Genomic DNA, 24,327 nt, shown 5'->3' with positions numbered 1-24,327 from the left:
CGATAAGTCACGTGATATCGTATCACATATCGGTAACAGCAAGACATGAATGATTTTTGTATGTCATTCGTCTGACATATTCGAAGTTTTAGTTTTAAGGAGCTTTGCCAAAACAATTTCTTCAATACACCAGATTGACAAGCGAAAAGTAAGTAAACAATTTTTCCAATTATTTAAGACAAGTTTATTTGTTCTTATTAGGTAGTGTGAGTGTGCTTAATTATTGCTTCATCATTACCTATCTAGACTTAGAATATTGCAAATAAAAAACTTCCTCGCGCGCTTTAATATTGTTTTTTTGTGTATATTAAAAAAAAGCTGATATAATTTGTAAACTACTTTTTAGCCGTGCTCTAACTTTTCTTCTTATAAATGAAGTGGAGTGTTGTCTTATGAAAATGAGAAATGAAATTAAAAAGTATCCTCTTGTCAAATCAGATACCCCGCGAACCATACGTCTTGTACCTCTAGTATTTCTTAATAGTTTTCCTAATTAAGGCCAGACGCTGTTTGTGCGCTTCGGTGACCGCAGCACGTTTATACGGACGCAGCTCATCCGTGCCGAAGCCTGGTATCCACATATTATATTTCCGTTCGAAATGCAGCTGTACATCGCGCACCTCGATCTTATTTGATTTGCGATGTTTGGCAAAGGCGCTCGTCGATTTCACGGTATCTTCGACAAAGTCATCGATGATCTGCAGCAACAGTTCCTCAACATCCTCATCCAGCTGCGTGGTTGTGTCCACTTCGCGGACCAGCTCTGTGAGTCGAGGCTTGGTTAACATCTACAATAGAGCAAATAAGGAATTATATGTATGCATATATATTTGTACAGGGGTTGGGTTTGTGCTTACAGGTGTATTCTCTGCGCCCGTTGCTGCACTGTGGCCTGTGCTCTTATTACCACTAGCCCCTGCACCACCGCCACTACCACTGCTACCACCACTACCACCACCAACACCAGCAGCAGAGGCAGATTGAGCCGCTGTTGCACCACCGTTCTGTGTGGATGAGGAATTACTGTTGTTGTTGTTTGTCATGGGGCTGTGCTGTGAGGGCGATGCCATTGGTGTGTCGTGTTGCCCGCTGTTGCTATCGAGAGTGGTAAAAAGATCCGACATTGCGTTTTCGATAGTTTGATTTTTTAATAGATACAAATTGTTTTTGCTCTTTCTTAAATACTCTACTTAGGCAATGGGATTTAGAATTTTGAAAGAGATGAAACCAAAGCGTTGCAGTTGTGTATCGTTGTTGTTGATTGTTGTGTACTGTAATTAGTGTGTATAAGTGCTTGATTTGTGTGAGAGATAGTTTTAATTGCAAAATAAAGGTATATAAAAACAGAGTATAATTTGTATAATGCCAAACATTTCACATTTACATTTATACATTTATGTGCTTGCGTCTACATAGCCATTAAGTACAGTAACAATAAAACACTTACAACTCGAATAATTTATTTGATTTTTTATAATTAAACTGTAAATTTAGTAAGGACAACAAAACAACAAGTACATCTGTCTTGCAGGGTGCTGTAAAACAACCAAACATTGCTAAATCAGTATTAGTGTTGGAAGGCTCAGTCTGATAACTATGCGATACTATGCTGCCATACATCGTTTATAAGATATATAATAATACAAAATAACAACAGATTATTATATTGCTCTGGTTAGCACAGTATATTTCTTCACCATTTTGATTAATGTACCAGCAATATTTATTATAATTATAATTTATTGACATAAAGCTGCCACTTCTTAGTAATCGATAATTAATGCAAGCTAGTCTTATCGAATATTGTGAAATCGAAACGAAGTTCATTGTCTTGAGTTCAAAGAAATTTAAATTACGCATCATTTAGTAAAACGTATATATAATACTTTAAATTCAGTCAAAGGCGAATAGAGAGCGCAGTCAAAATGTCAACGGAGGCGGCACTACTCACTCCAGATATCAAGGACACAAGTGAAAATGCAGAAAGCACTGACGTCAATAATGAGGATTATGTGGACATGACTTTTACAAAGGAAGTGCGTCAAGCGACAAAGGATGTGCACAAGTTAACGGATGTATTAGTCAATGCTAAATTTGCAATTGGTAAATGATCGCCAAGATATAAAAACAAAAGTTCTTTATTCAATCATATTTCTGCAGCTCTATCTGATGATGAGGTCTGGTACGATGGCCTTTTGGTCTTCTACGAATTATATAAATTTTTTGAAACGCATTTGCCAGAAAATCTGCTACCCAAAGAGTTGCATCGCGTCGCTGCGTTTGAGCGTGACTTTGCTTATTTCTATGGCGCCGATTGGAAGAATTCCTATGAGCCGCGTCCAGCTGTCAAGGAATATTTGGCTCACCTGGAAAAGGTGGCGGCCAAAAGCCAGGTGCTACTCTTTGCCTTTGCTTTTCAAATGTACATGGCTCTGATGTCTGGCGGGCAGCTGTTGCAAAAGAAGCGCATGATTGCACGCAAGCTCTGGATCTTTCCCAAAGACAACGCCGAACAGGAGGAGCAGCAAAAGCAAGCCGAAGCAGATGCTGCCGCGGCAACAGCCAAAGCAGCAGCCACCGCTGCAGACGATGGCATTACTGAAAATGATCTTCGTGCACGGCCGATGCCGGTGCAGGTAACCATCTCCCAAGTGGGCTGCGAGGCGACATATTTTCCTGTCCGTATAGCCACACTGAAAATCAAGCTGCGTCGCATTTTCAACGAAGTCTATGGTAAACTGAATGAAGAGGAGCGTGCCGAGTACATTGAAGAGAGTCGCAACGTCTTTCGCATGAATATTAAATTGTTGCGCACAGTCAAAGGCGTGAATCGTGCTAATCTGAAGAAGTTAGCCATTGCGGTTGTTTTTATAGCCGGTATTTATGTGGCTATCAAATTAGCTGTGAAGTGATATGTTATTTTAAAATGTGTTTTTTAATGTTACATTTGAACTTAGTACACTTATAGTATATATGCTTGTTCGAAGCCAAAGGCAATAAAATTTAACGTTAGGTAATCTTATATATCCAATAGACCGCGCCTATTTATCCACGGCATCAGAAGCTCAAAGTGCTTTTTGTAGGTTTCGCTGCTATATAGCTGATCACATAATGCATCGATTGCTGAGCCATCTTTGTCAATTAGATCGGTATCTAGTTCCTCAATGGGATCCCTCAGGCAAAGAGATAAGGGGCCAATCACCGTGCCAGCAGCTGAAACACAAAATTGTTAAAAATAGGAATAATATCAACATAGTTGAGTACTTGCCATGTATGGGATGTTTATGTAAAATTATTTGCAATTCCTTCAAATTGGGAACAAAGCCCGTATATTTTAGCAATTGAACGTTTTCTATTAAATTCTCATGATAGTATCTGATTAGATAGTCGAATTGCTCGATTTTTAAATGCAATTCTGGTGAAGTCATTAAGAAAAAGTAAAGATCTTGTGCTGGATTGCCATATTTTGTCACTTGATGATCTATTAAATAGACCTCTTTCACTCTGCCCTCCTGATCGTGCTGGAACATCACATTGTTTATCCACAAATCTCCATGATTTAACACATTAAACTCCAGTTCATCCACCTTCGCATCCTCAATGCATCTGTCAATGTAGACTTTGCAGTAGGCTTCCTATTCAAAGAAGTTTATTTTTGAATTCATAATTATTATTATTATACATTTGTCACTTACTAATTTATGTGCATATTCCTCAACACCGTTGAAGTTATGTTTCATTCTACCAAAACTCTCTCCGATGGATTCGTAGAGCTTCTGGAAAATTTTCCGTGAGTTTTCGCAAATCTTTCCATCGTTGTATTTGGATGGATAGGGTCCATTCTGCTCCTTGTATTTAAGAGAGGCAGCATGCCACTGAGCAAGTTTCTTGAGTACAGACTTGGTATGGTCCAAGTCAAGGCCTTGTCTGCGATCCGCCATCTTAAATCCAATTCTCTGAAGATTTTCCATTAGTAAGTAGCTTTGCTTGATTGCCTTGTTGAATCTGTAGCTCCTGGGACTAAACCGAATCGAGTGACCCGCTTCCGTGTATAGCTGCTCAAAGGCTGGCACGTATTTTCCATACACCTCCAACTCCTTAGGAAAATAGTTGGCGATCCCACTATCCGCCTGTATTTTCAGCACGAAATCATAGTTCTTTGTACTTTTGTCTAAGAAGTAGTTGGACTTAATCTTGGTTATTGTGTTCACTTTATGTCAGAGTTACCTTTCAGCTGTACTTCTATATTCACTTTGAGCAGCGAGTCGCCATAATTGTCTCCCGGCTTGGTTGCTGTCGTCGAGGTGCCTCCAACAATCTTTTCGAATTGGGGTTCCTGAGCGACAATTAACTCTGCAAAGTCTTGACTATTCAACCAATCCAGATCCAAGTCTCCTTTGGTTTTGTTTTGCTCAACTGGGGCGATGGATGGTGCAGCTGCGACTGGCAGGGTTTGTGGTGGTTCGCTAAAAAGAACATAATTAGTCTGATTTAAACACTCATTATGTAGAGCTTAACTTACTAGATCTCCAATAAGCCCCGATTGTCCAGCCATTGCAGAATCTGCTCAATGCAGTGCTGGTATCGCTTGTTCGTGTACATTTTGTGCTTGAAGTCTACTGCCGCTTCGGTATCTCCAAGGAAGTTCTCGAACGTGGCCGACTCCGTCGGATCGAGGAGCACCACAGGCAGCACCAAATAGCAGGCCATGATGGACCAGCAGCCGTATTTATAGGTCTCCATTTGCAGCTCCACCAACTTGGGCACACGCTCCTTATAGTCGAGCAGCTTGAGATGCTTAACCAGCTGATCGTGATAGTATTTTATGAAGTAGTCAAAGTAAGTTAGCTTGTAATTCATGTCCACTGAGGTCATAATAAAATATAGAAGATCTGTGGCAGGATGGGCATATCTGGGATTCTGGAAATCCACAAAAAGCATATCCTTCAGATTTCCAGACTGATCGAACTTGAAAAGTAAATTGTTGGCCCAACAGTCTCCATGGTTGATGACATTAAACTCATGAGGTTTTGCCATTCCCAGAGATATAAAATTTTCGCGCATTTTCTCAAAATATGTTGCCTGAAAGCAAATATAAGTATGCTAAGATAAGTGACTTCCAAATCATAAATGATTTTCTTACCAATTTCTTATGATATTTATATCCGTCTCTATAATTCTTTACATTCTCAAGGAAAACTTTCTGCGTAGGTGCAAACATAGTGTTCAACAGGTCCATAGCCTTTTGAACATCTGATCCAAACAGGCCGTACATAATACTATCTGTATATGGTCCATGAATGCTTTTGTAGACAGCGCTCGCGGCGTGATATTGAGCAAGTTTTCGAAGCACCAGCTCGGCCTGTTCTACGTTGAGGCCCTTTACACGATTCACGTTCTTATATCCATCCTGACCCAGGTCGTACATGAGAACGGTGTTTTTGAGTTTGGGCTCGTTCTTGACGCCTTCCTTGAATCTGTAGGCGCGGGGTGCAAGGATTATATCTAAACCTTTCGACTTGTAGAGCTCCTCGAATTTCGGTATCAGATCTATGTAGACCTCATTCTCAACATCGAAGAAATTGGCCACTTTCAGCATTTCTTGCATTTGAACAGAGTCGTGCGGTACTTTCATCATAAACGAAACGGGTTTTATCGTCTTATCTGGTTGAGAATTAAAAGAGAAACTATACATTATAATATCGGATAAGGGATCATCTCTTAATGCTTGTTTATCTATTCTGACTTGTAGGATGAAAAATCAATTTTCCTAGCCTCTACAGCCACTTTAAAACTTATTGGTGCTTAAATAAATATGATGATGACTCTGTTGAAGTTATGAGTATTGAAAATAGCTTTATATCAAACTAATCAACGCAAAACGTGATTGATCAATATTTAAATACATATGTACATACATGCCTGATATATCTATTGTATTTTATTATTATTTTTGTTTTCTAAATTTTACATTTCAGCATAGCTCGTAAATGAGTGTTGATCGTTTTTTCTTATATGCTCTGCTTCATAACATGACCGAAAACATCATGCCGACACGATCTCGCTCTGAGCGGCTCTCTTTGTTTTGTTTAGAATCGGTTTCTGTCAAACGCTTCGCATTGACTCATTCGTGTGACGTTCTCAGATGAGTGTAGCGTAAAGAGTATTACAATTTTCGCTCCCACAAAGACTCTCAGCAAAAGACAATTTGACTAAAAAACTCAACAGAAATGACCTTTGCCTTCGTGTGCAATGACAACGAAAAAGTGTCAACACTCATTTGTGAGCTATGCATATCAGGCATTGCTGGTATACAATATTGCTCGTTTGCTTACTCAATATCGTCTTGCTTTTGGTACACTTAGTCGATTTGTTCGATAACAGAAATGGCTTTGATGCCAGCTGTTAATTTGACAATGATCGAAGGCAGTAGTCTGTCTGGATTATCTTATTTCATAACGCTGCTCAATATTAAGCTCTTTAAAACAAAGTCATTTTCAGGAGTGTTTATATAATTTTTAGGTATCCTACATACATATATATATATTTATAAATGTTTGTATGTTAAAAAGTTTTGTCTTAGGCTGATAGTCATTTATCAGAAACAGTTGGTCCTAAATTCAAACTTAACAAAAGACAAATTGCGCAGCGGTAGTATCATATAGATATGTAGATATATATGTTATCTCTAAGCTTATAAGAGTGTGTATTTAGGTTATTAAAGAAATAAAATTAGATAACATGAATGTTATACTTATACACAATTGAAATCTTTAGAAGTTAGTGTAGAAAACATGCTAGATACCGATATTCTAGCTGCTGTTCTAATCATTATTGAAATACGCAAATATAATAAAGTGAACAACAATTTAAATTTACATTTCACTCACCTATCAGCTCTACCTCAATTTTTACTCTCAGCATGAGGGTCGCATAGTTCTCTCCAGCTCCCATGGCGGCTTTCGCATTAAAGCTGCGAATCTCTGAGAACTGGGGTACGTTTTGAGAGAGTATTTCCACAAATTGCGATTCATTAATCCAATTGGGAACGGGCGTCGCAGTGACCACCACTGGAGGAACATCGGATACTGTTGTTACGCTGGGTTTTGACTGAGTATCGTTCACTGGCGCTATGCTAGCCTCTGGCTTTTTCTTGCTATTATTGAGACCCATGGCAGATATAAAAACTAATAAAGATGTACAGCGATTGCGCGATATTTCGTCCGTACGTCTGTACGGTTGGACAAATGATTTTCAACTGAGCACTTGTTATTATAATTACGTTGATATTTATACCGAAGATTCACGGATACTATCAGTCTGATAGGCGCTACAACAACTATTTTATCAGCCTTTGTTGGCCATTTAAGTACGAAAAAAAAAAAAAAAAAAAACACATTATTATTGAATATGTAACAAGCCCCATCAACGACAATTTAATTATAATTTTATAAATGCTAAAAGCAAATAGATAACAAACTGCAACAGTATTATTCAATCTAACAGTGGACTGTTGAAATTAACTAGAATGATTTGCCTGAGGTCTATACAACAATGACTTCTACTATATTTGTTCGTATGTCGAATGCTTCATATACTATACATGTCGAATGCGTCATATAATTCATTTTTCGTATCTCTGCTGTAGACTAGTTTGGTACAAATTCGAACTTGACCTTGGACTACTATTAATAAGAATATAATATAAAATAAATATTCTAAATATACTTCACTGTTATTATCGAAGTTGGATGCAGCGGAATCAATGATCTTGTTGAATCGTCATTAGTGAGGGATTTTTGAGGTCTAATTTTCAATAGATGCACATCATTTAAATTTCATTAAAAAGCATCAAATAACAGAAGTTATATATTTTTGTAGCTTTTAGGTCAGTCTCTTGCCATTACTAATGACTTTTATTTAGACTCATTCACGAAAATGAAATGAGTATATTTTTATACCCTGAACCCATTGAAAATGGGAAATCAGGGTATAATGGTTTTGTGAAAAAGTATGTAGAGATTTTTTCAATAGCTCGTCCGATAACTTTGTTATCGAGAATAATCGAAAAATTGATTTGGGGTTTTCAGCCTAATTAAAACACTTTTAGACATAGAGACTTCAGATTTATTGTGTATATACAGTTGATCGATACGAAGATTTTGTAATTTACAGATTTTGGATACCACGCCTTCGCCCTCCATTTGTAAAAAACGCATTTCAAATACTAGAGACTTGTGCTTTGAAATGTACACACATTTTCACTATATAAGTACGAGAAATTATTCAACAAATAAATTCTCATAATATTGCCCATAATATTGCGCAGTCAGCAGAGCGCGTTATATGTGCATGTGGATGAGTGTGCATACATTTGTGTATAAAAGTGCAGAATGATTTCAGGGTAGGTTTCAGGGTATCTCCTAGTCGAGCAGTCTCGACTAGAGCCTTCTTACTTGTTTTTTTTTTTTTTTTTTTTTTTTTTTTTTTTGATAAGACACTATCAAATTTGTGTTTCATTCCTTCTCATAAACTTTAAAATGGCATGAAACAACGGAAATAAAATATTTGTTGTAGTTTTTAGGTCAGTTTTTGCCGAAACTATGGCGCCGAGGAAACAAATTGTTATAGTAATTTTAACCAAGTGTAAATTATTAAAAACCAATTTAGGTCAAATGAGGATCAAATTAAGCTCGTATTTATTATTAGTTATTAGTTTTAAAATTACTTTTATGTTCATTAAAATAATCCTTTACAAATTAAAACCATTTTTTTTTTTTTTTTTTATAATGAAATTTGTAATTTGGGTTTTATTATAAAACTGTTTTGTGGAAAAATGGTATAATTAAATGTGTATTACGCTGAATTAAAATAATAAATGATATTAAAATGTTAGCTTAAAGCCTGACGGGCTATAGAGCTTTGCGCTTATATCCGCGGATTGAACAGTCACCCAGTTATTCAGCGTAATAGCTGATAGCTGTAGCGTTTTCGTTATTTAGTTTAGTGTGGAAGGATTGGACTGGGATACAGACCTCTTGAGAAATTCGATATGAAGGCTTATATGATAATAGCGATATATCTACTACAAAGAAACTGAGTGTAGCATGGGATATCACATCAACGAGGAGGAGCATTATGAATATCCCTTATATACTGTTTTGATGTTCGTTTCGCACCTATGGTACCTGGTCCCAGTAACTACAACAGTGGAAATTAAAATTGATGTGCATTTATTGTCATTTTCTTAGTCGTGTTTGTTTTTGCTTATTAATTCCTCCCATTTCCCATTTTCAATGGGTTCAGTCTATAGGTATAGTGTATAATGAGGTACGTATATTTTTTTTATAATTCAAATCTTATAATTTCATTTCTATTTTGTAATAAGAATTAAATAACACAAATATTTAGAGGCGGTCCAGTAAAATTTTACTCAAGATCTAAGAGGCCTTTGCTATTTAGCCAAGGATAGATCGCCTCAGCATGTTTACGATATCTGTCGTTGCAATAGAGCTTATTTTTAAACTCCTGGCTCTCCTCATTGGTGCCCATCATGGTATCAATGCTCGCATTTTCGGTGGGATCGACCAGTACCGCCGGCATTATCAGCGCCGTTGTAGTTACGGCGCTCAAGGGATTCTTCAGCAGAATGGTATGGAGCTCGCTGAGCGTTGGTATGTGTCGGGGATACTTTAACAACTCCAGATTGCGCTGCAGCTCGGTGTGATAGTAGCGTATAAAGTAATCGAATTTCTCAAGCTTTATATCTAGACTAGGTGAGGACATTAGTAGGTAATACAAATCAACGGCGGGACTGTTGAAGGTCGATCTCTGGAAGTCCACAAAGAGTGTGTCCGTAATCTCGCCCTCTGCATTGTATTTGAACATCACATTGTTTGTCCAGCAATCGCCATGATTGATGCAATTGAATTGGGTTTCATCATAGACGCCTGCTTTGATTTCATAATCGAACATATTGTTCAGTATTTTGGCCTGTGGATAAAAAATAATTATTAATATTTGAATGGAGTAAGAAGTGTCTTTTTCATTTTGTATTTAATCTTCAGCTATAGTATATAACTTACCACCTTATCGCCAAAGATTTCGCTGCCTTTAAGGCTTCGCATTGCCTTTATATTTGCAGCGAGTAAAGCTTTCGCAAAATCATTTTCATATACGGGACGTATGCTCTCAGTGTAGATCGACTTATCCAGGCAGTCAGCATAGCGTCCTTTGGTTACATAGAGCTGTGCGGACGCGGCATGTAGCAGGGCCAATTTGGCCAAGACCTGCTCTGTCTCCTTAACACTCAGTCCCTGTAGGCGATTTGCGTTTTTGTAGCCCGCTAGACGAAGATTCTGTAAGATAATGTGATCGCAATCGGGCCTACTCGGCAGGCTATAACTCTTGGGAGCAAAGACAACGGACTGGCCAGCCTGCTTGTATAGCTGCTCCAGCTGCGGAATGACATCGGTGTACATGGCTATTTCCTTCTTGAAGGTTTGCATCATGTCGAGAATCTCTGCTTGTTTCGCTGGTGGAACTTTCAGCATGAAAGACTTACTCAATGTTTGATCATGAACTGTTTGGAAATCAATATCGACAGAGAGCATTATGGAGGCGTAATTATCACCCCCTTGGGTGGCTTTCTTAACACGGAAATCCCGAATATCCTTGAAGTCGGGAATCTCTGCTTTAAGCAGCTTTACGAAATAGTCTTTGTTCACCCATGAGGGCACACTCGAGTCGATCTCAACCTTCTCAGCTGAAGGAATTGTTGGCACAGCTGCAGCTTGGACTGCTTGCGGTGGCTCGCTAAAGAAACAATAGTATTGTAAAGTCAGCTCTGGACCTCGATTATATAGCGTAACTTACCAGATCTCTAATAAGCCGCGGTTATCCAACCACGGCAGAATCTGTTCGATGTACCGTTTATATCGTTTGCTCGTGTACATTTGCTTCTTGAAGTTTGCTCCTGCCTCACTGTTACCAAAGAAGTTCTCGAATGTGGCCGACTCCGTCGGATCGAGCAGCACCAGAGGCAGCACCATATAACAGGCCATGATGGCCCAGCCGCCATACTTATAGGTCTCCATTTGCAGCTCCATCAACTTGGGTACAGGCTCCTTATAATCGAGCAGCTTGAGATGCTTAACCAGCTGATCGTGATAGTATTTTACGAAGTAGTCAAAGTAAGTTAGTTTGTAGCGTATGTCCACTGAGGTCATAATGAAGTATAAAAGATCCTGTGTAGGATGACCATATCTGGGATTTTGGAAATCCACAAAAAGCATATCCTGCACCTTTCCAGACTGATCAAATTTGAAGAGAAAATTGTTGACCCAACAATCCCCATGGTTAATGACATTGAACTCATCAGCTTTGGGCATGCCCATTTCAATAAACAATTTGTTGATTTTCGAAAAATATGTTTTCTGAAATTTAAAATTAAAATGCTTAAGGCATGTTCTTTAATACAAATTTGATGTGCTACATACCAACTTCTCGTGATATTGTTCGCAGTTTTCATAGTTTTGTAGAGTATCTAGGAAAATGTTCTGTGTCGACACAAACATTCTCTCCATTATAGCTATAGCTACCTGAGGATCTTTACCAAACATGCCATACATAATAGTATCGGTGTATGGTCCGTGAATGCTTTTGTAGGCAGCGCTTGCGGCGTGATATTGAGCAAGTTTTCTGAGCACCAACTCGGCCTGTTCTACGTTGAGGCCCTTGAAGCGATTGGCGTTCTTATAACCATCCTGACCCAGATCGTACATGAGAACAGTGTTTTTGAGTTTGGGCTCGATCTTGACGCCTTCATCGAATCTGTAGGCGCGAGGTGCAAGGGTTATATCTAAGCCTTTGGACTTGTAGAGCTCCTCGAATTTCGGTATCAGATCTATGTAGACCTCATTCTCAACATCGAAGAAATTGGCCATTTGCAACATTTCTTGCATTTGAGCAGTGTCATGGGGCACTTTCATCATAAATGAATTGTGTTTGACGGTATTATCTAATTTTAAAATTGTAACCAAAATAATCATACTATAATATCATTCCGTATAATCAACTAGAAATATATATAGTTTTTTTTCTGCCTCTCCAACGAATATAACGGCCTATATACGTAAAGATTTATTGCTCGCTATTTATTTTTCTATCTCGTATTCCAAAAAATTAAAAGTCATAGCTGAAATTATAGATTTTGGCCTCCATATAGGAACCTAGTATTTATAATCTTATCTGAGAACGTATTGGCGTGTGCAGACCTCCTGCGAGTGTAGCAAATTTAATTTTAGCATTCATTCATTCATTGAATCGGATTTTTTAATCACTCATTTTTACGTTTTACTAACCTTTGAGTTCTACATCGATATTCACTCTTAGCATGAGGGTCGCATAGTTCTCGCCAGCTCCCATAGCGGGCTTTATATTGAAGCTATGAATTTTAGAAAACTGGGGCACAGTTTGGGTGAGAATTTCCACAAAATGTGCTTCGTTAATCCACTGGGGGATGGGCATTGCATTCACAATCTCTGGAGCTGCACTTGGCTTTGTTGCAGATTCCACTTCATATTTCTTTTTTGACTTGCTAAAGCTTAGACCCATTGCTGATCTTCAATACAAATATTTAGTGATATTCAAACGTCTGCACGGTTAGACAAATAACTTTCAACTGAGCATTTGTTATAACATTTACGTCGATATTTATACCCAGCCTTTACAGATAACTGCTGATAAAACTAATCATTTTGTCAACTGGTGGCATAAAATAAAAATTTTATTGTGTCACCATTCTAATAGATTATGATTATCAAATTTTTTTTTTTATTTATTTAACTGTTACAAAGAATTAATTCTAAATAACAAAGTTTGAAGCCTGAGCAATAAGGGTCTTCAGGCCTTCAGGCTTCCCATATATATTGTAAATATAACCACGGATATCTTATGTTTTTATTGCAGTTGATATGAGAGGTCAAAACTACAGAAAACTCTCTTAGTATCTTTTTACTAAAGCTCACCATATAGATCTTTACAAAACTCATACATACTACTACATACTGTCAATCTCAATCAATGAATATGAAACTGGCTATTAATATAGATCATATAATATAATATAAATCATTTTAATATAATTACAACCGTATCGAATTGCTTATAAATCTATTGTTGGTAGAATCACAATGACTATGTACTACAATTATAATAGTAGAACTTTTCCCATAATTTGCTCGGCTATCTAATCGCCATACACTCAATTTTACTACTGATTATATTTATATATATAAGTGTAAGAACTCCGTTTGTGTGTGCGTCAGTGATTGTAGATTAAAATGTAGCTCACTTTTTTGTGTTTCTGAAAGGTCTATGACCGTATGGGGCCTGGCAGGCCCCAGAACGTATTGTAAATATATTTTAGATCGGCACGATGAACTGAGGCGATCTAGCCACATCTTTTTAAATGATCTCGAAAGCAAAAAATCTAAAGACCAATATGATGGAATTATAACTCTTTTCGGAATAAAACATGTTCTATAATTAAGTTTCCATAGTAAAGCCTATGAATGCACAAACTTTGCATAAATATCAGTTCTGCACATTATTATTATCATAAAAATCCCCAATATTAATGTACGAAATGTATTTAAAAATATTATTTTGATGAGGATCTGGGTTTATTACTTTAACAAAAAATTTAAAATCTCAAGCAAAATGTATTTGTTGATAAATAATTAATAAACCTAGTTCATTTGAAGAACCCAAACTCTTGAATCTGTAATCCTAACCTCAAGAGATGATTTATCGAATTGAATGCTACAAATCCAGTAGACCACGATTATCCAGCCAGGGCATTATTTGTTCAATATTTTCTTTATAGCGCACATTCGTATATAACTGGCTCTTGTACTCCATCGGTTCCTCACTTTGATCTAATAGAACGATGGGTAACACCATCACAGAGGCTGTAATCGCCCATATACCATATTTATAGAGTTGCATGTGGAGTTCGCTTAAGGTGGGCAAACGATCCTTATATTTCAGTAATTTCAGATGCTCGATTAACTGATCGTGATAATACTTAATGAAATAATCAAAATCCGTTAGCTTGTAATCTATGTGTACCGAGGACATGAGGAAGTTGAGCAAGTCTGTCGAGGGATGGCCATATTTTGGTAATTGAAAGTCCACAAATTTCATGTCCTTCAGATTGCCATCGGTGTCGAATTTAAAAAGTAAATTGTTTATCCAACAATCACCATGATTGATAACATTAAATTCACTGTCATCAAAGACACTAAGACTTAAAAATTTGCTGCTCATTTTGGCGAAAAGTTTTGACTAAAATAAAATAAAAAATTATATAATATTAAATTGGATTGAGGAACACCTCTACTTACAAACTTATCGTAGTACTTGTCGCCATTTTTAAAGTAGTAGATATTTTCCAAAAACATTTTCTTAAACGGGCCCATTATACCCTCTAATATGGATATAGCTCTGTCCTTGTTCGATGCAAACATAGTCTGCGTAAAGAGTTCCGGATAGGGTCCGTAGAGGGATCTGCATTGTGCACTAGCTGCATGATACTGGGCCAGCTTTCGTAAGACCAACTTGGTCTGTTCCACATTAAGGCATTCCAGGCGATTCACATTTCTATACCCATCCTGGGTCAGATCGTACATGAGCACCGTATTCACCAGCTTCGGCTCCTTTCTCACGCTCTCCGAGAATTTGAAGGCACGTGGAGCAAAGGTGATGTCCAGACCTATTGACCTATAGAGTTCCTCAAACTTGGCAATTAGTTCCGTATAGGCAGCGTTCTCAACGGTAAAGAAGTTCACAGTCTTTAACATCTGTTGCATTTTTGCTGATTCGTGGGGTACTTTCATCATAAAAGCCAATGACTTTGTGGATTTATCTTAAGAACAAAATAAAAGATAATTCAAATGAAGCGGTTTTACGAGTTGGGACTAACCTGTTAGCTTCACGTCTATGGCTATTCGCAATATCAATGAGGAATAGTTCTCACCCGCACTTGAGGCGGGCGATATATTAAAATTTTGAATTTTCGAGAACTGTGGCACATTGGCACTTAGGATTTCTAAAAACTGTTTCTTGTGGATCCAATCAGGTACTAAATTCGAATCGATAAAATTGGACGCCTTAAACTGAGGACTGATCTCTGCATTGACATTTCGTACTGTTTCCATAGGGATGGACTTCTGGAAATTGCTTTGATTGTTTTTAGTACTCTGTGTTTTGTTCTTCTGTATTTTCTTTGAACTGCTCTGACCCATGTTGTTACATTGAACTAAATACAGAAACTTTTACAACTGTAGAGAAGAGGAGAGAAGTACAAATTACTAATGAAGCTGGTATATTGAAAAGATTGAATTCAATCTATTTGGCTAGTTGTCAGGCATGGTAAACACCTGTATTATTCAACTGAGCTTAAGCCCATATTGAAGTGACTAAACGTAATTCTTGTTCAGTATAAAATGTTCATTAAAGAGTGAAAATTACTAATAGAGTATCTCCTATTTCGCAGATGTAATCTCTTCCAATCTGTTGCCTATCCCATAGACACTTACTGACATATCTTATTTTTTTCCCAATCGGCAGCCATATTAATCTAATTAACATGACTAGGCCGGTATATTCCTCATCTTTCTGTTACTTTTATGAATATCCGTTTTAATACTGAAATTTCTACTGTTTATTTTCCATTTTTGAGCCTACTATTTCTATTTCTTTCTAAAATGACAGTTAACAAATGAAAATTTATTCAAATCAGTTTTTATATCAATATTTTATTTATTGATCTTTAATGTAAATTATTACATTATTCGATTCGTTAATGGTGAAGATTATTTATAAACAGTAAGTACTTCCATCCTTATTTTTTTCTTTTGCAGTTCCTTGTAGTTCATCGGCGTTGCATTGGGTCGGTTGCTGTTGTCCTTCGTATTTAAGAGGGCAGCCTTTTCCAAAGTATCTTCAGGCAATCTCTTATAGTGATCCATTGCAGAAAGCGATTTCAATGCAAAAAACGCGTTAATCAACCTGATTGCTTTAAGAATAATAACTGTCAGATCATTCAAGAAGTAAATTAATTTATACAAAAATTATTGTCATAGGTCTTGCTATTATCCATCAAAAGCTTTCCCTTTCAACAAGTACACGGAAATGCTCTTAATCTTATCTTCATCTAATAAAATGTCTCAATTCTGTGAAAGATATCAAATTTGTTTGGTCAAATGATGAAATAGGTGATGAAATTTTCAGATTCTTATCGAAAAAGCTCTTAAATAAGCTACTTCAATCGGTATTACGTAAATAATACCTTCATCATTATCAGCTGTAAACTTTGAAAATGCGAATGTAGATCATATTGATTTTGTGAAACTAAATATAGCAGTCGAAAGGAGACAGGTGGCAGACAACGTTAAGTAGATATTCTTGAGCAACCCAACGAGTCTGAGTTTTTCTACCCGTCCAGACACCATAATAGCAAAAGGCTTGGGAATTGTACTTGTAGACTTTGGATACCCCCGTTTCCCTCTCAGGGTTCAGAGTATCTCGGTTAACTGATTTTAAATAATTATACATAACAAAAATATGTTGATATTTAGTATAAGAGAGGCATAAAATACTGTTCCAAGTGAGTTTCATCTAGCTGTATCCGAATTAGAAATCGGAATAGCCCGATTACAGCAAATGAGGCACAAGCACCAGAAGTAAAACTTTCTCTACTATTTTCCGCAGTTCCTAAACTCCAAGTTCATTCATAAATATAAAATTCTTTTGGACTCTGATATTAGTAATTAGTACTTTATAGACTGCATGCCTCTTATACATATACTCTGTATCCATATACAATAGTATGTCGTAAATCAAATATGCATAGTTTGTAGCTTTGTTCTTTTTGGCTTAATACAGATATTGAAAAAATTCGTTGGCGTGTGCCATTCCTTATCAGGAAAAGAATACGAAAATACGAGCACAATATTTTTTGTTATCGCTTGGTCTTGTGCCACCTTATCAGGTAAACTTGATTACAAAACTGCGTTCTTAAAGTGGGCAGATGGCAACAGTTGTTGATAAAGACTAATCAAACTTATTTCTTTGGATTGCTCTTTGTTGAATCACAATGACTTTATTTTGTTTAGGAGTAGGCGTGTCAGATCCTAGAAAGTTTATATTCTTACAATGATTACAATTGATCTGTCCATATGCAAGCTGCGATCTCGTAAGCCATATTTGAAATATATATTCGCTCTATCGATACCTTATCCTTTATCGATACAAATTGATTTAGATATGTATGTATATATTTCAGACTGGATACAAAATATACATATTTTAAATAGTAGACTTTTTCTTTGACAATATAAATATAATCTTCTTCTTCCTTAATATATGCTTCTAAAATTTGTACATTTATCTAGAATTAGATATCAAAGTTGTCTCTCATGTAATATTTAGTTTTGTACACAAATAGGCCGCGATTGTATGCCCATGGCAGCAGTTGTTCGTATTGATGTACCACACTGCGATGCCCAAACATGGTCGTCCTCAGTTGATCGCCCTCGCTCTCTTGGTCCATCTTGTATCCATATTCGTCTTTTCGCTGGGATCGATGAGCAGGAGAGGCAGCAGAAGGGATATAACAGGGTAGGCTATAATATTTGAGATAAATATCAATTTAAATAATAATTCAGATGTTTGCTCACCCCAATCGCCATGATTTAAGATTGCAATGTGCAGTCCCGTCAGTGTCGGCATTGGCTGGCTATAATCCAAAAGTTTAAGGTATTCAACTAGTTTGCTGTGATAGTAAAAAACGAAGTAGTCAAATCTGGAGAGCTTAAGCTCAAATGAAACCGAAGAGAGCAAAACGTAGATCAAATCCTGTGCGGGGGAGCAATAGCGACTCATTTGCAGATCGATAAAGTATGTTTCTGTAATTTCCCCATGTTCGTCATATTGGAACATGATGTTATTGCAATGCAAGTCGCCATGATTGAGACAACGGAACTCTCCCTCAAACTTAGGCGCACGGGCCTGGAACATATCCGGTGCTTTGGAAGTGTAGGTTTGCTATAATGCAATTAGATGATAATCGTACAGGGATTTCAGTTTAAATTAACTTACTAGTTCGCTCTCCATATAAGCAGCGTTGTAGAGTGGCAGCGCCTTGATCAGAGAGTTGGCCTGCGTCTCACGGAATTCTTGGAACTTGTCCTCTTCACTGCAAAGATTTCGATCGTACATTTCCGGATAGGCGCCTTTCAACTCGAAGCGAACTGCAGATGCTGCATGAAATTGAGCCAATTTATCGAGGGCCGCTTTAGCATGCGCCATATCGAAGCCCTTCTGGCGATTCACATTCTTAAAACTTCGATTTCCTAAATCCTCCAAAGTGATCAACTCGGCACTGGCTGGTTTCGTTGGCTGATAGTACTTGGGACCAAATGATATCTGTTTGTTTTTTTTCATAAACATTTGCTCGAACTCGGGTATATAGCTGCTGTAGGTTAGCTTCTCCTTATCGAAGATCTTCCAGCTGGCAATCATATCTCGTGTGCTTGAAGTGGTAGGTAACAATTTAACCATATACGAAGTTGCTGTTTGGCTCCCATCTTTAAGTTTTATATATAGTAATAATACATTTATTTAAAGTTTCTACTGACCATTAAGTTCCACAATAATCTTCACGCGCACCACCAAACATGTAAAGTTTTCACCCTCGCCACTTGTTGGCACCACCTCAAAGTTCTTGATGGCTTTGTAGTCTTTAAAGTCGTCTTGGAGGAATTCTTTAAACATCTGCTCATCCAACCAACTTGGAAAGTCGAGCAACTTTTGTTCATCTGACATTGTCATGATGTTTCCTGTGAGAAATTTTTGTCTATACTGAGAGTTTTTATTGATACTACACACATTGCGCTCACTGTGTCGCATGTTTACAAACAAAGAATTAGCTTTCAAGTTGATTTGCTTAAAGCTTTTTAAAATTACGCCAGAATAATAAATATGCTAAAGCTTTAAAGCCCTCTTACATTGGAAATTACGTTGCATTATTTTAGTATCTAAGCTTTTAAAATAATAAAATAAAATACTGAATGTAATGTTTACATTGCAAAAAGCTGTTTTCGCTAACATTATAATATTATAATATTATCTAAATTGATCTTGGATCTTTGTGAGCTCTACTTTACTTTTTATAATGTTTAATTCAATACAATCAAAGTCAGATCGTTTTAGTTCTATTGCAGAATATATGAATCTTCATCGGATAATTTCCAAGCATCTGTTGGGCTCATTTATCATGCCGTCAAATATATATTAGATTTTTCTCAATATACTCAGAAAATCTCGACGTTTTTGTGCAAATTTCGCTGAAAATTGTAACAAAGTTCAATTAATTTGTCACATAGATTTGACATGTGCACAATAGAGCCGAGGGTAGGATTGGCGCGGATTACGCACATCTCAGAAATTGTTCATAGACTCGCAGATTCACTATGGCTAATATTTATTAAGCAAGAATCATAGTTCATATAAGCAAAGGACAAAGGACAGGAATTTGAAGTAAAATCTATTTAGCTAAAGCTTCTCACACACAGCAGGTGGTCAAGTGTGTGGGATTTGAAGAGCTTACTCTAAATATAACATGACTCTGACATAAGACGCTAATCACAGACACGTGAGCACACTTCATAAAGGCAAAGTCAGTCAGCAGCCCTCATGGCAGGGGTAGGGAGTGGGGTGACCATGCTAATGCGGCATGAAGTGTCACGAATTCATCAAAACATATTGCCAGCTACCAATGCACCCAAAACAAGATCAAATTAGGGTCGCAGCGTAAATGATACAGTTGCAGTCAAACCACCCTCAGGTGGTTCCAGTTACGTTACGTACGTTCAAAATTAATTTGCTCAGTGGCAATACAGAAAAAGTCAAACAGAGGGAGTTAATCTGTTGAAATGGGCGTTGAACGCAAAAATTCCATGGTATTTAGGCTGCATAGCATATCTTTAATATAAAAAATTATTTGACTAGAAAGTACCCTATATATAAGGTTGACAAATGTGAAGATATATATGAAGTATATATACAATTTTCATTCCGTGAATTTGGCTTTTAAGCCAAAGTCTAGTTTTAGCCCTACTATAATAATAATAATTATTATTGTTATAGTGCAATTTTCTACCAACCAACATACAGGGTATTATAACTATGCATAATCTCGTCCTTGACTCTTACACTTGTTTTTGCCACACGAGGGTTCTTACAACAAATACCATTGCATCGCATTAATTTATTATTAATAATTTTACGCTTTGTTTATGTAGTCCAATTTTTTATTGTCTAATTGTTTTTGGGTCTCTCTGTCTTCCATCTAGTGTGACTTCAATGTGGCATCAACATGTGCCACAATAGCAGCTGCAACAGTTCGCACGCACATTGGGCTTCAAATAATTTTGCAGTGGAAAGAGTGGCTCTTAGGGGGATTATCAGGTGGTTGTTGCTACTCATTTTTTACGTAATCCACACAAGTTGTACAAGTAATCAATTTGATTTGCTATAATCTGAACGAACCAACGATATCACAATTAAAATCAGCCTGCACAATGAACAAAAGCTTCTTGTTTATTAAAGATTAATTTAAAAAAATAAAAATTACTCGTATTCACGCCAATACTCAAAATGGGGAAAATGTGCATTGCAAAATCTCTGAATTATTCAATAGGAAACATTTGTTATCAAGAAAAGTCTCTTACTACCAAAATTATAAACAACATAGTTGAATAGCCATAGCTGCTAGCCTCTGTTAAAAATAAATTTGTCACATAAGCTTTATATGACTGTTCAAACAATTGTTAAAAGAAAATACAGCATAATAAAATAAAAATAAATAAATAAATAATTTTAAATTCATATTTTCTTAGCTTACCAGTTTTCATAGTTAGGTAAAATCATTTGAATGTTTATTTAGTTAGGAAATGTTTTGATTGATTTATTGTAAGATTATCGAGAAGTAAGTATGCACATAATATTCCTTATTTCCCTTTAATCCTCCCATTAGTCGAGTCGAGTCGGACTGATGGAAACCCTTGAAACAAATAGTACATTTTGGTCGGGAGTATTTGAATATTTGGAATATATTTGTCTTTCACTTTAAGACCCTTAATAGTTTATTAGTAATATAAATTTGAGCCGCACTTTAATAAGTTTTGTAGCCCACTGAAAAGGAAATATTTCTCAGTTTTTGAGTCTGTTCATGGCTTGAAGAATGTGCGGCTCATAAAGAAAATATACACATATGAAAAGGAACAGCTGTTCGGTAAATAAATTAGAATTTCGTTCACTAATATATATTAACTTATATCACTATAATAATGAACTTAATCACAAACACAATCAAAAATTTGCACATCTATCACATTTATATATATTATCTTAAGTCTCTACACATGGCATAGTAACAGAGAACTTTATATAATATTGTTATACTCCTCTTTAGATTTCATCCTACGTCAAGCTGTGATTGTAAGGCGAGGCAAAGTCACGCTGATAGGCCGCCGGATGCAAATGGGGATGGGGATGCATTGGAGGACCTGGTGGCACACTCCCTGAATGATGATGTCCATTCATACCGCCGTACATGTCCGAGCGGGTTTTGTGGCTATTAGAGGGTGTGCCGTTCAACAACTCCGCCATGAAGCCAATGTAGGTGATGGCCAGCCGCAGGGTCTCAATGCGTGACAGCCGTTTCTCGTAGGCAAAGGTGGGCACTTTCCGTCGCAACTTGTCAAAGGCTTCGTTTAGGTTGAACATGCGACGGCGTTCACGAATATTCGCAGCCCGCCTCTGGGCCATGGAAGCTACGCGGCGTCGCGTTTTCTTCGAACTGGAGGAGGTGGAGCCGTGCGAGCGGCCATTGGTTGTTGGACGCTGATTGACGAGTGGAGTCACCTGAGATCTTTGCCAGAGTGCTATTTGTGAAGAAATGTTAAAACAGAAATAAATATAAATATACTTAAATTAAAGATTGAGCAATTGAGTAACTTACATAAATCGGAGCAGGGGAAACCTGCAATGAGATCTTGGTAGGGAACTATGGGCGGCGGCGGCGGTGGCGCCTCCTGACCCCACAGTGGCTGAAAGGGTACCTCTGGCATATAGGTAGGTTGGTCACTCGGATGCTGCATATCGACTGTATCGACTGTAGACCTTGGATCTCTACTGTTCTGCTTGGAAGCCCGAATCGGATTAAATTCTGATTGTGTTGACTGCTCTGAAATCAGATCTACATAGTTGGACTTATTGGATTTCTGCCTACCCTTATGGGGTGCGGCATCTGCGACGCGCAGTTGAGACGGCCATTTTGAATGGCGTTCTGATTGGCTATCAGTGAATTGGGGTTGAGAACTGTGCTAAGCAACCAAAATATTTGTAAAAACATTAGAAATTTGCATATTTTACAGGTATTTTCGTAATGCGAGCTGATGTAGAAAAAATAAATAATAAATAAGAGATTGTATAAATTATTGTTTTTTTCTTCCACTAAATATATTTTTGCAATTCGTTAATTTCATAAATTATGGCAAAATATGTTGATGGTTTGTGTATTCGCTTTAATTAAAAATGAAACGTAGATGGCGCTAAATCTTGTATATTAGGATTGATTACCGAAAATGCATATTTATAACTTATAATTATTTTAATTTTGTAATTCAGGACTGGTTTAAATGATTCGAATTCAATTTCTTAAAGTCGTATTTATTAACAGCCAGCTACTCAAGATTGAAAAGATATAATGTAAATACATACAGGAACTAAAAATCGAGCTTAATTCAATTATAATAATGAAAATTAGTTAAACATTTGTATTACCTTAAACTACTCCGCAACATGAAAAGTAATCAGGAAGAGATTAAGTGAACCGTTCAATCATATCTTCTTTTTATATTGCTTCACTCAATCAGTCCGATTTCAAAATTATCCGTTGGCATGTTACGTCTGCCTATTCTAATGGTCCACTGCAAACGCACCTGTAATACCGTGAAAATGAACTCGACAACATATCAGATGCCGCACAGTCAAATGAACTCCCCACCTATATTGGTGTTACATGGACTGAACCTCTCGGGATCCAATTGGCGTCGTTCGGCTCGGCACATGATGAAGCAGGGCTCGCGCTGGCTCATAGTCGTGGATGCTCGTAATCATGGCGAGAGTCCTCATTGCGAGAGCCATACGCCCGCCGACATGGCTGCGGATGTGGCGGCCTTGATAGAGGAGAGAATGTTGAAGCGGATTGTTGCCTTGGGTCATGGCATGGGCGGGCGGGCGCTGATGACGCTGGCCCTGACCAGGCCAGATCTCGTGGAACGTATCATCGTGGTGGACATAACTCCAGGACCGCTGCCCCCGGAAGTCATCAATGCAGCCAGGCTCTTCAAGTTGATGGTGGATGTGCTGCCCAAAATACCAAAAGATCTTTCCCTGCAAGAGGGCCGCACATTCATAATGCCTGAGCTCAGGAAACTGATTAAAAACGAAACTGATCTGACGTTGATTGTTGCGAATTTGCAGAAGGATGACAATGGCTGCTTCGCCTGGAGTGTTAACGCGAAGGCCATCTTCGATGGGTGGAGTCAATTAATGATCAGATACAAGCAGTCCTTAAAGGGACTGCCGCCATACCAGGGTGAAACACTGCTAATTGCGGGACGAAAGACTAAGTTCGTAACGCCAACGAATGTCAAGATAATGAAGAAATTCTTTCCCAAGTTGCATGTCGAGTATTTGAATGCTCACCACAAAGTTCACGTGGATCAGCCCCAGAAGTTTGTTCAGTTGGTTGTTGACTTTACGAAAACCTGCACAGGGTGTAAAATGTTGTAATCCCTTTGAAACTATAGAGGTCGATGGCTGGTATGAATTGACCAATTCCTCGGTAGGATTTGGCCTTCAACTGAGATTTTCGTACAAGATTTCCAACTTCTACGCAGATTTACTTTCTCTTAGCATCTATGATACATGATACACCCATAATTGTGTTCAGAGTAATTCAAACAATGTAGAAGAATCCAGGAGGGTAAACAAAATATAATATAACGGTTGTTAGACTTACGCGGTTTTTATATACCCTGAGCCCAATAAAGAGTATAATGGTTTTGTTAAAATGTATGTAACAGGCAGAAAGAGAGAAGACTAAGAGCTAGAGACTTCACATTTAAAATATTCGTATATTTAGCCCGTTTCTTGAGTTTATCTACAAAAATCGATTACTCGTCCCGTTAT

General features: G+C 37.4%; 8 protein-coding genes and 1 long non-coding RNA gene across 13 annotated transcripts; 3 read left to right on the top strand and 6 right to left on the bottom strand.

Moving 5' to 3' along the window:
- The first annotated feature begins 12 nt into the window (after positions 1–12).
- Positions 13–3,033, top strand: Ho (Heme oxygenase). Of its 2 annotated transcripts, XM_089467550.1 has the most exons (3): positions 13–148; positions 1,898–2,103; positions 2,161–3,033. In XM_089467550.1, the coding sequence occupies exons 2-3, from the start codon at positions 1,926–1,928 to the stop codon at positions 2,910–2,912; spliced, it is 930 nt and encodes a 309-aa protein (XP_089323676.1). In that variant the 5' UTR covers positions 13–148; positions 1,898–1,925; the 3' UTR covers positions 2,913–3,033. The 2 variants fall into 2 exon arrangements, with proteins under 2 accessions (XP_089323676.1, XP_017874663.1); XM_018019174.2 differs by lacking the exon at positions 13–148 and having other exon boundaries at positions 1,782–2,103.
- On the bottom strand, positions 161–1,604 carry Taf12 (TATA-box binding protein associated factor 12). Of its 3 annotated transcripts, none has more exons than XM_018019176.2 (3): positions 1,448–1,604; positions 858–1,095; positions 161–788 (listed from the first exon to the last, which is right to left on the bottom strand). In XM_018019176.2, the coding sequence occupies exons 1-3, from the start codon at positions 1,552–1,554 to the stop codon at positions 468–470; spliced, it is 666 nt and encodes a 221-aa protein (XP_017874665.2). In that variant the 5' UTR covers positions 1,555–1,604; the 3' UTR covers positions 161–467. The 3 variants fall into 3 exon arrangements, with proteins under 3 accessions (XP_017874665.2, XP_017874666.1, XP_089323702.1); XM_018019177.2 differs by having other exon boundaries at positions 858–1,271; positions 1,448–1,584; XM_089467576.1 differs by lacking the exon at positions 1,448–1,604 and adding an exon at positions 1,385–1,402.
- LOC108621704 (uncharacterized) lies at positions 2,917–7,284 on the bottom strand. The gene is made up of 7 exons (XM_018019172.2): positions 6,891–7,284; positions 5,144–5,664; positions 4,523–5,082; positions 4,228–4,466; positions 3,696–4,171; positions 3,269–3,635; positions 2,917–3,213 (listed from the first exon to the last, which is right to left on the bottom strand). Exons 1-7 carry the CDS (start codon positions 7,171–7,173, stop codon positions 3,020–3,022), a joined length of 2,640 nt encoding a protein of 879 aa, XP_017874661.1. The 5' UTR covers positions 7,174–7,284; the 3' UTR covers positions 2,917–3,019.
- A 1,932-nt stretch (positions 7,285–9,216) lies between these two features.
- LOC108621703 (uncharacterized) lies at positions 9,217–12,677 on the bottom strand. 2 transcript variants are annotated; one of them, XM_018019171.2, is made up of 5 exons: positions 12,363–12,677; positions 11,499–12,019; positions 10,876–11,435; positions 10,086–10,815; positions 9,217–9,993 (listed from the first exon to the last, which is right to left on the bottom strand). In XM_018019171.2, exons 1-5 carry the CDS (start codon positions 12,613–12,615, stop codon positions 9,430–9,432), a joined length of 2,628 nt encoding a protein of 875 aa, XP_017874660.1. In that variant the 5' UTR covers positions 12,616–12,677; the 3' UTR covers positions 9,217–9,429. The 2 variants fall into 2 exon arrangements, with proteins under 2 accessions (XP_017874660.1, XP_089323547.1); XM_089467421.1 differs by having other exon boundaries at positions 11,499–12,278; positions 12,363–12,501.
- Positions 12,678–13,661: 984 nt separating this feature from the next.
- Positions 13,662–15,788, bottom strand: LOC108621705 (uncharacterized). The gene is made up of 4 exons (XM_018019173.2): positions 15,603–15,788; positions 14,987–15,344; positions 14,409–14,929; positions 13,662–14,349 (listed from the first exon to the last, which is right to left on the bottom strand). Exons 2-4 carry the CDS (start codon positions 15,306–15,308, stop codon positions 13,825–13,827), a joined length of 1,368 nt encoding a protein of 455 aa, XP_017874662.1. The 5' UTR covers positions 15,309–15,344; positions 15,603–15,788; the 3' UTR covers positions 13,662–13,824.
- A 1,532-nt stretch (positions 15,789–17,320) lies between these two features.
- LOC149270709 (uncharacterized) lies at positions 17,321–19,013 on the bottom strand. Its single transcript, XM_089467472.1, is given in 5 exon segments — positions 17,321–17,619; positions 17,622–17,690; positions 17,745–18,111; positions 18,166–18,653; positions 18,705–19,013. Coding segments are annotated over 5 exon segments (1,353 nt in total). The 5' UTR covers positions 18,976–19,013; the 3' UTR covers positions 17,321–17,461.
- On the top strand, positions 17,562–20,944 carry LOC149270708 (uncharacterized). Its single transcript, XR_016269848.1, has 2 exons — positions 17,562–17,685; positions 20,421–20,944. It is a non-coding gene; the product is annotated as an uncharacterized LOC149270708 (long non-coding RNA).
- A 160-nt stretch (positions 20,945–21,104) lies between these two features.
- Fer3 (48 related 3) lies at positions 21,105–22,378 on the bottom strand. Its single transcript, XM_018019180.2, has 3 exons — positions 22,091–22,378; positions 21,512–22,013; positions 21,105–21,476 (listed from the first exon to the last, which is right to left on the bottom strand). Exons 1-2 carry the CDS (start codon positions 22,227–22,229, stop codon positions 21,550–21,552), a joined length of 603 nt encoding a protein of 200 aa, XP_017874669.1. The 5' UTR covers positions 22,230–22,378; the 3' UTR covers positions 21,105–21,476; positions 21,512–21,549.
- A 517-nt stretch (positions 22,379–22,895) lies between these two features.
- On the top strand, positions 22,896–24,152 carry LOC108621708 (sn-1-specific diacylglycerol lipase ABHD11). The gene has a single exon (XM_018019175.2). It carries the CDS (start codon positions 23,032–23,034, stop codon positions 23,926–23,928), a length of 897 nt encoding a protein of 298 aa, XP_017874664.1. The 5' UTR covers positions 22,896–23,031; the 3' UTR covers positions 23,929–24,152.
- Positions 24,153–24,327: the final 175 nt, after the last annotated feature.

Source organism: Drosophila arizonae, chromosome 2 (genome assembly GCF_054131065.1).
Source record: "Drosophila arizonae isolate 15081-1271.41 chromosome 2, UAZ_ARI_1.0, whole genome shotgun sequence".
NCBI lineage: Eukaryota > Metazoa > Arthropoda > Insecta > Diptera > Drosophilidae > Drosophila > Drosophila arizonae.
Note: the sequence above shows the minus strand (reverse complement) of the source record. Positions and strands in the feature narration are given on the sequence as shown.